Consider the following 13106-nt stretch of genomic DNA (forward strand, 5'->3'; position numbering starts at 1 on the left):
TTTTCTTCTAGTATATCTAGCTTACTATCTTCTTAAATCATGTTCTCTGTTAACAAGCCCTGCATTCATTTTGCATTCCCAGATTTGAGACAAATATAGGACTATAAATGATTATTAGTGAACAGCAGAGACTTTTTAGTTGTCATGTCTCACATCTACTCAGCTCAAGTTTACAGTCCTTCAAAATGATGGCAAGTATTTAATTTATAAAACAAAGCATATATTTTTCCATGCAAAAGGCCTCTGTTTTAATTTATTGAATTTCCAGTGGGAAATGCATGCTAAGATGCTAAAGAGAAACTACCAAACAAAATAGAAATTACTTAGGTAAGTAACCTAGTTGTCTGATAAGATATCAAAATAAGTCTCATATAGCTTTAATTTTTTCCTTTGTTTTTAAAATTGTTTAAATATTATTAAAACTATTTTCTTTCAACTGCTGTTTTATTACATGTAAATTACTTTGAGAATCATTGGGGCTCACAAGCAGTAATTATTTTATATTCACAGTTTAAATTGCAAAACTTGTCCATTAAATATACTATTGCCTGTTAAATTGAAAACAAGACTAGTAATTTTTAAGGTTTTTTGTTTAAAGATATAAAATCATTCACTGAATTATCCAATCTTACCATGAGAATAGAAGAGCTCAACTTACCTCGTACGTGAACTGTGATTCCATGTATCATGTCACGAACTTTTAAATATTGGAATAGAAAAAGAAAACATTATTTTTTCAGTGAGTCCCCCAACCCATGAGCAGCTACTACTGAGTTAAAAATGTCACTGCTAGTGTAAGACATACCAAAGATTATTACTTTACAGAGAAATCACTTTAATATTATTTTATTGCCAGGGATGCATCAAATAGTACTTGACCTGGGTTGTACGAGACATTTGAAACAAATCTGGGGTTCAATGAAAAGAGAAAAGCAAAAAGCAAAGAATTGCTCACACAAAAAAATACAGAACAGTTGATATATTAATTTTAATATCCTGCATATTAAATAGTAACTTTAATCAGAATAGATGTTACAGTAGTGTATTTTACCAAATTGTTTATTGATAAAGGAAACTGAACCAAAATTTATTCTTGATATAACAGCAATAGGACAGTAATGACATGATTAATAATACACATTCAACTCTGATAGTTTGGCATATCTTAAATATTACTTCCTGTATCAAAAGATGTTCATCCATCTTTTGAGCATTTATATTTCATTTGAGTGTTTCTTTCTTAAACTTGGAAGACCTAATTGAAACAAAGTTAAATGTTTCAGGTAAAAAAATCTAAAATGTATTTACCATATTTTTTGGAGTATAAGATGCACCGGAGTATAAGACACAGCTTAGTTTTGGGGGAGGAAAATAGGAAAAAAAAAATCTGCCTACCAGGTATTCATCTGGCTAGCATCTTAGTATGGTCAGCTTCAACACATTAGTTTGCTATTTTTTATCCCCTGCTTAGGGATAAAAAACAACTTCTATAGCACAACTGATCTTTGGAGAGAGAAGCAATGAGAACGGACTTTGTCTTACCTGAACGTCCCTTTTCTGGGCGCTGCGACTACAATCCATGGATGGTTTATTTCATGTGTGTTGTTAGGGACTGAGTGTAGATTTTTTTCCTTCCTTTGATTGACCACGCCTCCTCTGCTCTGCCTACGTCAGCCTTTTGTCATGAAGGTGCAGGCATCCAAGAGTCTACGAGACAAGGTAAGCACACAAAAAGAAAACAAAACAAGGCAACCCACCCAGACAAGAGCAGGAAGCCAAAATGGGAGGGTATGGATTGTAGTCACAGTGCCCAGAAAAGGGACATTTAGGTAAGACAATGTCCGTTTTCCAGTGCGCTGCTTCTACAATCCATGGATGGGATATACCCACGCTCACTTCTCTTGGGAGGGAGGCTGACTGCTCCCCGGGTCCAGGGTGGAGTGAACCTGCTGTAGTATCCTCCGACCAAATGAAGTCTCAGCCGAGGCGTAACTGTCAATCTTGTAATGACGGATAAATGGAGAAACCGAGAACCAGGTGGTTGCCCAACAAATGTCACTGATGGAAGCCTGGGTAGCCAAGCAACCATAGTAGCAGCGTTGCGAGTGGAATGGGCGAAGATCCTACCAAGTACAGATCTGGCCTTGAGCTCGTATGCTGTGGAGATGCAGGCTTTAATCCATCTGCCCACAGTGGAAGAAGAGACTTTCCTGCCCATAGAAGATGGGTGAAAAGAGACTAAGAGAGCCTCCGACCGGCGAAAGGAAACTGTACGCCTGATGTATCAGCGAAGGGCCCTTCATACGTCCAAGGTATGCCAATGCTCCTCATGTGGATGTTGCGGGGCCGGGCAGAAGTCTGGCAAGATGAGCTCCTGGGCCCGGTGAAACCATGAGTTCACCTTGGGCAGAAACGAAGGGTCCAACCTCATCACCACTCTGTTGGAATGAAATATGCAGAGGTCTTTGCGGATGGACAAGGTAGCGAGCTCCAAAATCCTCCTGGCGGACGTTATGGCTAGCAGGAAGGTGAGCTTGAAAGTCAGAAATTTTAGACTGATGAAGCCTAAAGGCTCAAACAGGGCATTTGGAGAACCAAGGACAGATCCCACGATGGGTATTGATGGACAACCGGAGGACAGATGTTGGCAGCTCCTTGAAGAAAACCCTGAATTCTCGGGTTTTGAGAAAGCGTGCAGTGTGGATCACAGGTTAAAACCGTAGCTAGAGTCGCTACCTGGCGCCTCAAGGTAGTTGGGGCTAGACCTTTATCCAACCCCACCTGTAGGAAGTCAAGGACATCTGGGATTGAAGCCGATGTCGGGTCGACATGCTGCTTTGAACACGAGGCACAGAATGATCTCCACAAGGCCTCACAAATACGCATTGTCGATGGACACCTGGAAGACTGGATGGTCTGGATCACCTTGTCAGATAGTCGATCTTTCCTCAGCAGGACCCTCTCAAGTGTCAGACGGTCAACTGGAGCCACTGGGGCTCTGGGTGGGTGATGACCCCCTGGCTGACAGAGACCTTGTGCTGAGGAATTGTCCAGGCTGGGGAGACAGAAAGACTCACCAATGTGGAGCTACTAGTAGAAGCTCCGCATGTTAGGACAGCAGCTTCTGAATAACCCTCGGGATGAGAGGGATGGGAGGAAAGGCGTAAAGAAGCCCGAATGGCCACGGGCAGCGAAAAGCGTTGCATCCCTCTGCCTCTGCGCTTGGAAATCGCGAGTAGAACCTTGGAAGCTGAGCATTTTGAGGGCTGGCAAACAGGCCTACTAGAGGATGGTCGACCTCTGTGACAACTCCAGAAAGATGTGCGGATGAAGCTGCCATTCCGCTGGAACGAGTCTTTCCCTGTTCAGCCAACCCGCACGAACGTTGGAAAGGCCAGAAATGTGGTCTGCCTTGATTGACAGAGTGTGACATTCCGCCCAGCTCAGCAGTTTCTCCGCATCGATCATTAGGGGTTTGGATCGAGTGCCCCCCTCCCGAATGACATGAACTTTTGTGGTCATATTGTCTGTGAAGATCAGCAAATGCTGTCCTTCCAATTTTGGGCAAAAATGATGGAGGGCCAGACGAACAGCTCGCAACTCCAGCCAATTGATGCTGTTTGTCCGTTCCTCCGGGGACCATTGCCCCTGAGTCAATTGCTCGAGAAGATGTGCTCCCCATCCATGAAGACTCGCATCTGATGTCAACACCAGACGTTCGGGTTCCAGGAACATGCACCCTTTCAGAAGAACAGGCGATATCCACCATGTGAGAGACAAGTGAACTCGAGGTGACAACGTAACCTGAGTCCTGGAATTGCCGCGTCCCGATCTTTGGAATGGCAGCAGGAACCACTGCAAGGGGCGAGTGTGTCTGCGTGCCCAGGGAACGATGGCTATACACAATACCATCTTCCCAAGAAGTTGTGAAAACAGTAGCAGGGGAACCGACCTTTGGGCCCTCACCTGCGCCACCAAGTCCTTGATGCTGAGAATCCGGTTGGGAGATAGGAACACTTGACCTTTAACTGAATCGATCACTGCCCCGAGGTGTAGAATACGAGTGGTAGGAATCAGATTACTTTTCTGCAGGTTGATGGAAAAACCATGCTGTTGGAATACATTGATCACCGACTCAATGTCCCACGCTGCCTGCAGAGGAGAGGACGATAGGACAAGAATATCATCCAGATAGCAGAGAATGCATACTGGAAGAACCCTGACAGTCGCAGCTACCGCTGCCACCAGTTTGGTAAAGGTTCTGGGGGCAGAGGAAAGACCGAACGGCATGGCACAATACTGAAAGTGATTGTTTGCATATTTGAACCAAAGGTACTTGCGATAAGCCGGGTGAATTGGCACATGTAAGTATGCTTCTCTGAGATCCACCGATTGTAAGAGATCTCCCTCCTGAACGCATGCCAGAATCGATCTGAGGGACTGCATCTTGAACCTGCGATAGAGAATGAACTGGTTTAGATGCTTGAGGTTCAAAATCTCCCTCCAAACCCCCAGGTTTTGGACACTAGGAACACTAGGAACAATGTGGAGTAGAACCCGGTCCTCTCCTGTTCTCTGGGCACCGGCTCAATGGCTCTGATGAATAACAGGTGTCGAATTTCGATCTCCATCAGTCGTCTCTTTGCCAGAAGAAGGGAAACTGGACAGCGTAGGAAGTGACTGGGAGGACTGGAGTGAAATTCCAGGCAGAGGCCATGAGCCACTGTGCGAAGAACCCAGGCATCGGACGTTGACACTTCCCATTGTCGGTGAAATTGCTGGAGACAACCACCAATGGGACCCGACAGCCACGAATCACTTGCCCCTCCTAACGGATCTGTAGCCAGCTCCTCGAAATGGTCGTTTAGCTGGGGCTTGGTATCTACCTCGATCTCAAAAGGACTGCCTATCGGAAGTACAGTCTGCTCCCTGGGAGTAAGTATGTTGAGAATAGGACCCACTGGGTCCGGAGAAGGATCGAAAGGGCTGCCTCTGTGAATAGGGAACATATCTGTGCTCAGGCCTCCGATATGAAGAGGGGAGCACCTTTCGCTTATCTTTGTCCTCCACTAAGAGAGGATCAAGAGCTGCACCAAATAGGGTAGGGGCCTTGTAAGGTGCCGAGACGAGCTTCCACTTAGCCTTCATATCCGCCTTCAATTATGGAGCTAGAAACGTCTGTGAGATGTAACAGCAGAAGCAAGGGCACGAGAGGCAAATTTTGCGGCATTCAAAGATGCGTCTGTGGAATACTTTGTAGCTGCCACCAATTTATTAATGTCCTGATGGAGCCTAGTTTCGTCAGGTGGAAGCCTCTCCTGCAGTTGGTGCAACCAAATGAGAGATGCTCTGTTGAAGAACGAAGTGGAAGTGGTGGCCTTAATCGCCCAAGTGGCAGCTTGATGAGTCTTCCTGAAGGCCAGCTCAGGCTTCCTGTCCTCGGATTTGAGGCCATCAATGATGTCAGTAGAAATGATCGAAGATGAGGAAAGACTCGCCACTGGAGCATCTACAGTCGGTAAGGTCAAAAGCTTCTCCAGCTCTGGAGCAGAACAATAGAGTTTCTTGTCTAGTCCACTTGGGGCGGTTAGTGAACCAGTTTGGCCCCATGCACTCTGAACTACCTCAGAGAACAGTAGAGGACAAGGGATTACCTCCTTGTTGGGGTTAGACACTTGAAACAAGGCGTCATGTGGGGCAGAGGCCGGCTGAGTACTTTCAGGCGTGGTGTCCATCACACCAAACTTAGTAGTAACCTTAGCCTTGTGCAGCAAGGATTTGAAAACTGAAGAGCGAAAAAGACCTGTGAACACTAGTTTATCTGGCATTAGCCCTTCATCCTCCGAAAACTCAATCTCCTCTGGGTAGTCATCTCCTTGCTCAGACTCCTCACTAGAAATAGACTCACGATGAGCTGAAGCAATAGGCCTGTCGGTCAAATGCCCCTGTGCCTGGGGCTGAGGGTTAACAGTCTGACAAAGGTTCCCTACCCCTTGTTGAATACCGGCTGCCAAGATTTTGGCTAGAGTGTCAAATAGCATGGAGTGAAGGTCTAACTGGTTACTAGGGACCCCAGAGTGGAGCCCCACAGCTGTTGGGGTAAAGGTGGCCTCTGGGATGCGCCTTTGAACCGCTGGTGGCTCAACAAAGGTTGCAGCAGAAACATCAGGCAAGGAAAGAGAAACTCCTTTTGACAGACCCAGAGCAGAAGTATTCTGGCCTCCAAATCCCCCTGAAGAACAACAGGGAATTTCAGTTGGCAGATGTTGAGGCACTGCATCCAAATGAGGCTGAGCAGATGGAACAGCCTCAGTGGCAGGGGCTCTGTGAGGTGTAGACTGGGCTGTATGCCTGGCCTTGTCGTACTGTCTCTCCAACTCCTTGTGACGCTTTAGGGCGTCCTTGTCCTGAGCAGAAGTGCCCCTTGAAGATGCCAGCTGTGACTTGGCAACCTTGCTTCTAGTCTTAGTTTTGGTTCCTTTTGGAACTGCCTGGCGAGGCTTATGAACTCTGGGGGGGCTAACTTCCTGCTCCAAATCTGAAGACAGGGAGGAGTCAGTCATGACAATATAATATATCTATAGAAAAGTATATATATATATGCCAATAGAGAGAAATAGAGCTGGAATCTAATCAAGTCAAGTAAACAGGGTCCAGGAGAACACATCAGTGAAATGGGACTATGGAACCCCCAAAGTTACGACCACTTCAGTCTCACACCAAGTCCTGGGTGCAGACGCTGAGTGCAGGGCCCCAAGTACAATAATCAAACCTGAGAGTCTTAGTGGTGCAGCGCGAAAGAACACGCTCTCCCAGCGCTGAGATTCCAGCCACAATCCAGGAAATTGAAGTGCAGGCTCAATCACTAGCCAAAAGGCACTGCTTCGCTATAGTGGATGAAATTATGCAAAGTCCCGAAACTGAGACTTTTCTTCCTCTTGTCACATCCACTGAAGTCTGCTGCTGGTCCCAAAATGGCGGCCGCCAGTCACTGACGGGATGAGAAAATGGCAGTCGCGGTAGGAAACCACTCGCTACCTTCCTCAATGGCTCACGAAGCAGCAGAAATTGGCGCAACATCAACTGACTTCCTCAGTGCCTTGAAGCTATCCTGGACCTCAGAGTGTGCCGCGGAAACTGGGCAGTGACTCCGGAGCTACCAAACACAAAACAGAGCTGAGGTGGTGGCAGTTGTGCCGGCGGACCGGGAAACCAGCACACCCGCCAGTGGCTGAATCAATGTCGTGGATCCGCCCAGCCGGGTCAGAATCCGGACCGCTGCCCCCGTGAATGATGAGGGAGGCGCAGAACAGCCTGGAGCCCCAAGCTCGTTACCGCACCCTGGCAGCTTACAAATCCACAAACAATAGCGTAGCAGCTCCTCAGTGACAAACAGGAAAACAAAAAACTAAAATAAGGAAATCTAGCTGATCAATCCAACTAAATTCAAAGCTAAAGGCAGAGCAAGCGAAAAACACTAGTCTCCTCAGTAACTGAGTGAAAAAGACTGACGTAGGCAGAGCAGAGAAGGAATGGTCAATCAAAGGAAGGAAAAAAATCTACACCCAGTCCCTAGCAACACACGTGAAATAACCCATCCATGGATTATAGGAGCAGCGCACTGGAAAAAAGCAGGCAAACCACGGAGATCTCTTCACTTGCTTGTGCCTCATTAGGGCTAAAAAAAAGCTTCACAGCTGAGAGTCTGAGGGAGCAGGCAAAGCACGAAAGATTGCTTCACTGAAAAAAAGCTTAGCACAGAGATCGCTTCACTCACTAGCGCCTCGTTAGGGCTGAAAAAAAGCTTTGAAAAAGCTACATTTGGAGGGTAAGACACACCCAAATTTTCAGCCTCTTTTAGAAGGGAAAAAAGTGTGTCTTACACTCCGAAAAATACTCAAGTCAGTAGGCACCAAAAATATTTAATACTGTCTAAATCACACCTTTGAGAAGATGGAATGCTGATTCTTCCTTGCACATAATCAAACACACACACCCCTCTTTCTAAAAGTAGTATTTAAATGCCAAAGCTTCCATGGATATCAGATTGTTTTTTGATGTTGTTAAAAAAGGCTAATTGCACATTTGGAGTCAGAATGCTACAAATTCTTAAAGTCTGGTTTCACAGGACAAGTTTCTTAATAATAGTTGAGCAATAATTGATTGGATATTTCTCTGACCCATAAATCATGGCTTGCAAGCAACAATGGCTATTTCATAAAACACACAAAGCCAAAATCAATAACTATATTATGGGTTAGCTTGATGCATGATCAGCATTATCATTTACTTATATCATATATCATATCATCATTAACAGCACAAATCTGTCAAAGTTTGAACCTCAGATGCCTTGGAAATCTATGCTTGCATCAATCTACAGAAAAGCAAAGGTGGGTATTTCTAAGTGCTACATTACTTACCATTACTTCCAATAGCAGTTGAGTATTTCAGGCCTATTTTTAATAAAAGAAGAGTAAAGAATTTTTTAAATAAGCAGTTACATTTTTTTATATAAAAATAGAAGCACTCTCCTGACTATTTTAAAACTTGCTAGGAATAGTTCAGGAGATGGAACGAAAAGGAAATGAGGAAGAGAAAGGCTTCTTAAGTGACTTTTTTAAAAAATCAAGTCAATTAAAATGTTTTAATAAATAATTAATGGAAACGATAAAACTGCTAATTAAGGCTTGAGGCTTCAGACTGAATGATTTCTGAATTTCAACACGAGACGTAGTATCCAAGTTCACATTTTGTTCCTACAAATCCTGTCTGGAGAACAAAATGCTGACTATGTTAAACTAAAACAAAATAAACTTATCTAGTGGGAGAAAGGATATATCACATAAGGATAAGATTACAAATAATTAATATGTTGGTTTCTAGTAGTTGAATTTGACTCTTAACTACCATGTTTTCCCAAAAATAAGACCCGGTCTTATTTTCTTTTGACCTCTGAAATAAGCGCTAGGGCTTATTTTCAGGGGATGTCTTAATTTCCCCCCCCCTACCTTTCAGGGCAGCTCACCATCCAAGAGAAGCTGAAAACAATGCTTTGGCTCTGGCCTCTGCTGCCACAACAGGCACTGCTGGTGCTCACTGAGCATGCTCGAGGTCAGCAAACAGACGTGGTTGGAGCCACAGCTGCAGCTTCTTCCTGCTTTAGCTTTGTCCTCAGTCGGGAGCAGGGTGGTTCGTGGTGAAATGGTGGGTGAATTCACTTGGAAGGTATTCCTAAAACCTCAGCAAGAGGGGAAGGTTGCTTGGGTAGTAGGCTGAGAAAGTGGGGTTAATACACAAGGTGTTGGTATGGGTCAAGCTTGGCATTTCACCTTCCTGCCTTTTGTGAACTTTTGGCTGCACCCAAGGAAAGCAGTTGCAGCAGAGACCCTGGCTTGTTTCTCTCCCACAAACTTCATCAGAAATGGGTCTTCGCAAGTGGCGGCATCGCTGTGATGAACCTCACGGTGGTGCCACTGCTCACACATACAATGGTGCAACAAGCCTTGCAGCGTCCTGCTGCGAGTGGCTGCACCAGCACAAGCCTCGCAAAGACTTATTTATTTATTTATTTATTTATTTATTTATTTATTTATTGATTGATTGATTGATTGATTGATTGATTGATTAGTTCGATTTATATGCCGCCCTTCTCCGGAGACTCAGGGTGGCTTACAATGCATTAAGCAATAGCCTTCATACTTTTGTATATACCTGCTTAGTAGGGCTTTTTTGGGGCCCCCAAGTGGTGTTCTATTTTATACAAAGTCAGTTTATTGCCCCCACAAACCGGGTCCTCATTTTACCTACCTCGGAAGGATGGAAGGCTGAGTCAACCTTGAGCCTGGTGATAATTGAACTCGCAGTAATTGCAGGCAGCTGGTAGCTAAGTGCTACTTTAACAGTAGTTTAGTCCGCTGCGCCACCAAGGCTCAATTTCTGGCAAAGTTTGGGGAAAAGAAACAAGCCAGGGTCTCTGTTGCATCTGTTTCCTTGTGTGCAGCCAAAAGTTCGCAAAAGACAGGAAGGTGAAATGCCAAGCTTGACCTGTACCAACAACTCACGTATCAACCCCATTTTCTCACCCTACTACCCAAGCGACCCTCCCATCCTGCTGAGGCTTTAGGAATACCTCACAAGCCAATTCACCACTATTTCACCATGAACAGGGCTCCCCAAGGAAAGGAGGATCAAGGAGGATCAGCAGGAAATCACCCCCCCCCCCCCCCATTTTCCTGCTGATCATCCTTTCCTTGTGCCGAAGATGCAGAAAGAGCATTTTTTGATGTGCATCTGTACAGTGCTGGCAGGGCTGATGAGCAGAGAGGAGAGGATCTGGCTTAGGTAAGTATGGGGAGCAGGCAAGCAGAAGTGCAGGCTCTTCTTGCATCTTGTTGGCCACCTTGTTCATCATGGTTTGATTTTGCTTGAGATGCGGGAGAGGGAGAAAGATAGGAAGCGGGCAGGGTGAAGAAAACTCTTTCAGACAGTGATCTGTGAGTGTGGAGGGGGATTTTCCTGCCAATCCTCCTTTCCTTGGGGAGCTCTGCACAGATGCACATACCAAAAATGCTCCCTCCATGGCTTCAGAGCCTCCAGCCTTGCAATCCTGCACAGGGAAAGTGAAGGTTTGCTTCAAAGCTGCGGCAGAGCATAGTACTGGGAGGCCTCTGCAGGTAAATTGATTTGCTCATCTTGCTACAGCGAGAGAGTGCAGGCTGGGGGCTTGGTGGCCAGGGAAGATGGGGTTTTGGGTTGCAAAGGAGGAAGGGGCAATCTCCCCCTCCCTCCTCCATCCTATTGCAGGGCCGCCATGGTGCTCGCACAGGGCAGTGTGACCACTGGCAAAGGGGGCCCTGGCAGGCTGGCAGCAGAAGAGGTGCTCTGGAGTCATAGATATGGGCCAAGTTGCTCCATGCCAGGCAGGAGCAGCCCAACAGGGCTGCTGAGAGCAGCACAGCCAGGAGGGTGAAGAGCCCTCACGAGGCCAGCAGCAACAAGTGCAACAGGCCTAGAAGCCGGGCAGAGGCAGGGGGGAGACGATTCCGATGTGCTGTATGGCCTTCTGCCTCATCATAGCAGCAGTCTGAGCAAGACTTGAACTCCAGGCCTGGTGGAGAACAAACCATGGTCACCACCTGCCCCAGAGCCACAAGGTGAGCTGCTGAAGAAAGGGGCCCTCAGCTGTGAGGTTGCCTGGCACCGTGGGCAGGGGCAGGGCTTGCAAGTGTGCGCCAGAAACACCTCCAGGCACTCAGAGAGACAGAATGAGAGGTAGTTCCAAGCCCTCGCTGGCTCAGCTGATCCACAGGACAATGATTAAGAGGCCAAGCCTTCATGAGATGACTGAGGAAGGGAAGGGTCGCCTCCTGTGCTGGCCACCCCCTTCATTAGGGTTTATTTTTTGGGGTAGGGCTTATATTAGGTGGAAGCGTGAAAATTGGACTACAACTTGTTTTCGTGGTAGATCATATTTTCAGGGAAACACAGTATTTTTTACTATGTATTAAAACTTCAAGGCTGAATTCATTCTCTTTCTCTAACTTTATTTGAACAATTCTGTAAAGGAGATTAAGTTGAATACTGTTGAATCTAATGGATTCATTTATGTATTAATATTCAAAACATTGTGATACAGGATTATAGCCTTTCTTTTTAATTCTTTGCACATTTACTTGAAAGTAGGTCACAAGGATGATTCCAGCCCTATTAAAATAAGTTAAAATAATAGCTATTATTGATAAAAATTAGAATATATCTTACCCGCCAGATAAAAAAATGGAAAAAGGGCAACAAAATAATTGGTTGAAGCCCTCAACTTCATGTTCACAGGAATGTTGATTCCCAAGAATGTCTGCACTTCAAATAATGGAATTCAGCTATATATAAAGACAAAAAGAGAGAAATAAATGATTTTGTTTCTGAGCATCTCCTGGCATTATTTCAAAATCTGTGGCATACCTGATTAGTATCCATAGAACAGGATACATGCCACACTGTTTATGAATTAAGATCTGAATGACATATACTTATTAATTTTAGTATTATTTATAATTTAAGATAATCAGAAACTATCAATATTAACTGTTAACAATATTATTTCAGGTATAATATAAATTTCAAATTCCAGAGATTAAGAATGAACTCCACATTGCCCAATTGCCACCTCTTTGAATGAGTTATTTTGATTTTCTAAACGAATAATTTGTTAGTAATTACTTTAAATGATTTGAACTATCCTACCCTTTAATACTGGATTGTACATTCACTAATTAAAATAATTAATGTTTCAAATTCTTAAATGATTACAAAATGAATTATCCACTTAATTAGACCAGTATAATCAAAATTATGCATAACATACAATTGCGGTGTAAATTTTTGTTTTATTTTTATAAATTATAATATTTTTATAGTTCTTCATAATTGTACTGTAATTGTAGTTTTGGTTAAAAGAAAATTTATGAAGTTGAAATGAAGCAAAGTTACTTCTCAGGAATAGGAACCCTAATTATTTTTATGTAATCGCTTCTCGTTGAGTGGGCCAAAATCCTGCCCAGTAGAGGTTTGTTCCGGATTGCGTATGCTTTGCTGATGCACGCCTTTAACCATCGTCCAATTGTGGAAGAAGAAACCTTCTTGCCCAATGATGCCGGGAGGAAGGAAACAAAGAGGGCCTCAGATCATCAAAAAGGCACAGTTCTCTTTTTTTTTTTTTTTATTGCAAAAGTTTTACAATTACATTTTCACCCCTTTTTTCATCCCCCCACCTCCCTCCCCAAACTTCCCATCCTCCCTAACCCTCCCTAACCCTCCCCCCCCAGACTTCCCTATTACATACTCATAACTAATAACACTAATATATAAACCTGAACCCATCCCTCCCCCTATATAATTTTTCCTCTTTATCTCTTTACATTAAAATATTTCTAATACATTATTTTCAAATAAAAGCTATTTGATACTTTCTAGTTTGGTATTTGTTCTGAACATATTCTATCCACCTTTTCCATTCCCATTCATAAGTCTCTTGTGAACCATCTTTTAAATACGCTGAAATCTTCGCCATCTCTGCAAAACTAGCCATCTTCAAAGTCCATTCCTCG

General features: G+C 44.4%; 1 protein-coding gene across 1 annotated transcript in view; it reads right to left on the reverse strand.

The window, feature by feature from the left end:
• Nucleotides 1-13106, reverse strand: part of CNTN1 (contactin 1) — a 372977-nt gene that overhangs the window by 204576 nt on the left and 155295 nt on the right. The window contains exons 2-4 of the mRNA XM_070947941.1: nt 11764-11879; nt 8424-8456; nt 659-697 (exon numbers count right to left, since the gene is read on the reverse strand). Of these exons, the coding sequence (XP_070804042.1) occupies nt 659-697; nt 8424-8456; nt 11764-11824 (133 nt within the window). The 5' untranslated portion in view covers nt 11825-11879. The remainder of the gene's footprint in view (nt 1-658; nt 698-8423; nt 8457-11763; nt 11880-13106) is intronic.

This window comes from Pituophis catenifer, unplaced genomic scaffold, assembly GCF_029215685.1.
Source record: "Pituophis catenifer annectens isolate HBS135680 unplaced genomic scaffold, rPitCat1.0.hap2 SCAF_7, whole genome shotgun sequence".
Classification (NCBI taxonomy): Eukaryota; Metazoa; Chordata; class Lepidosauria; order Squamata; family Colubridae; genus Pituophis; species Pituophis catenifer.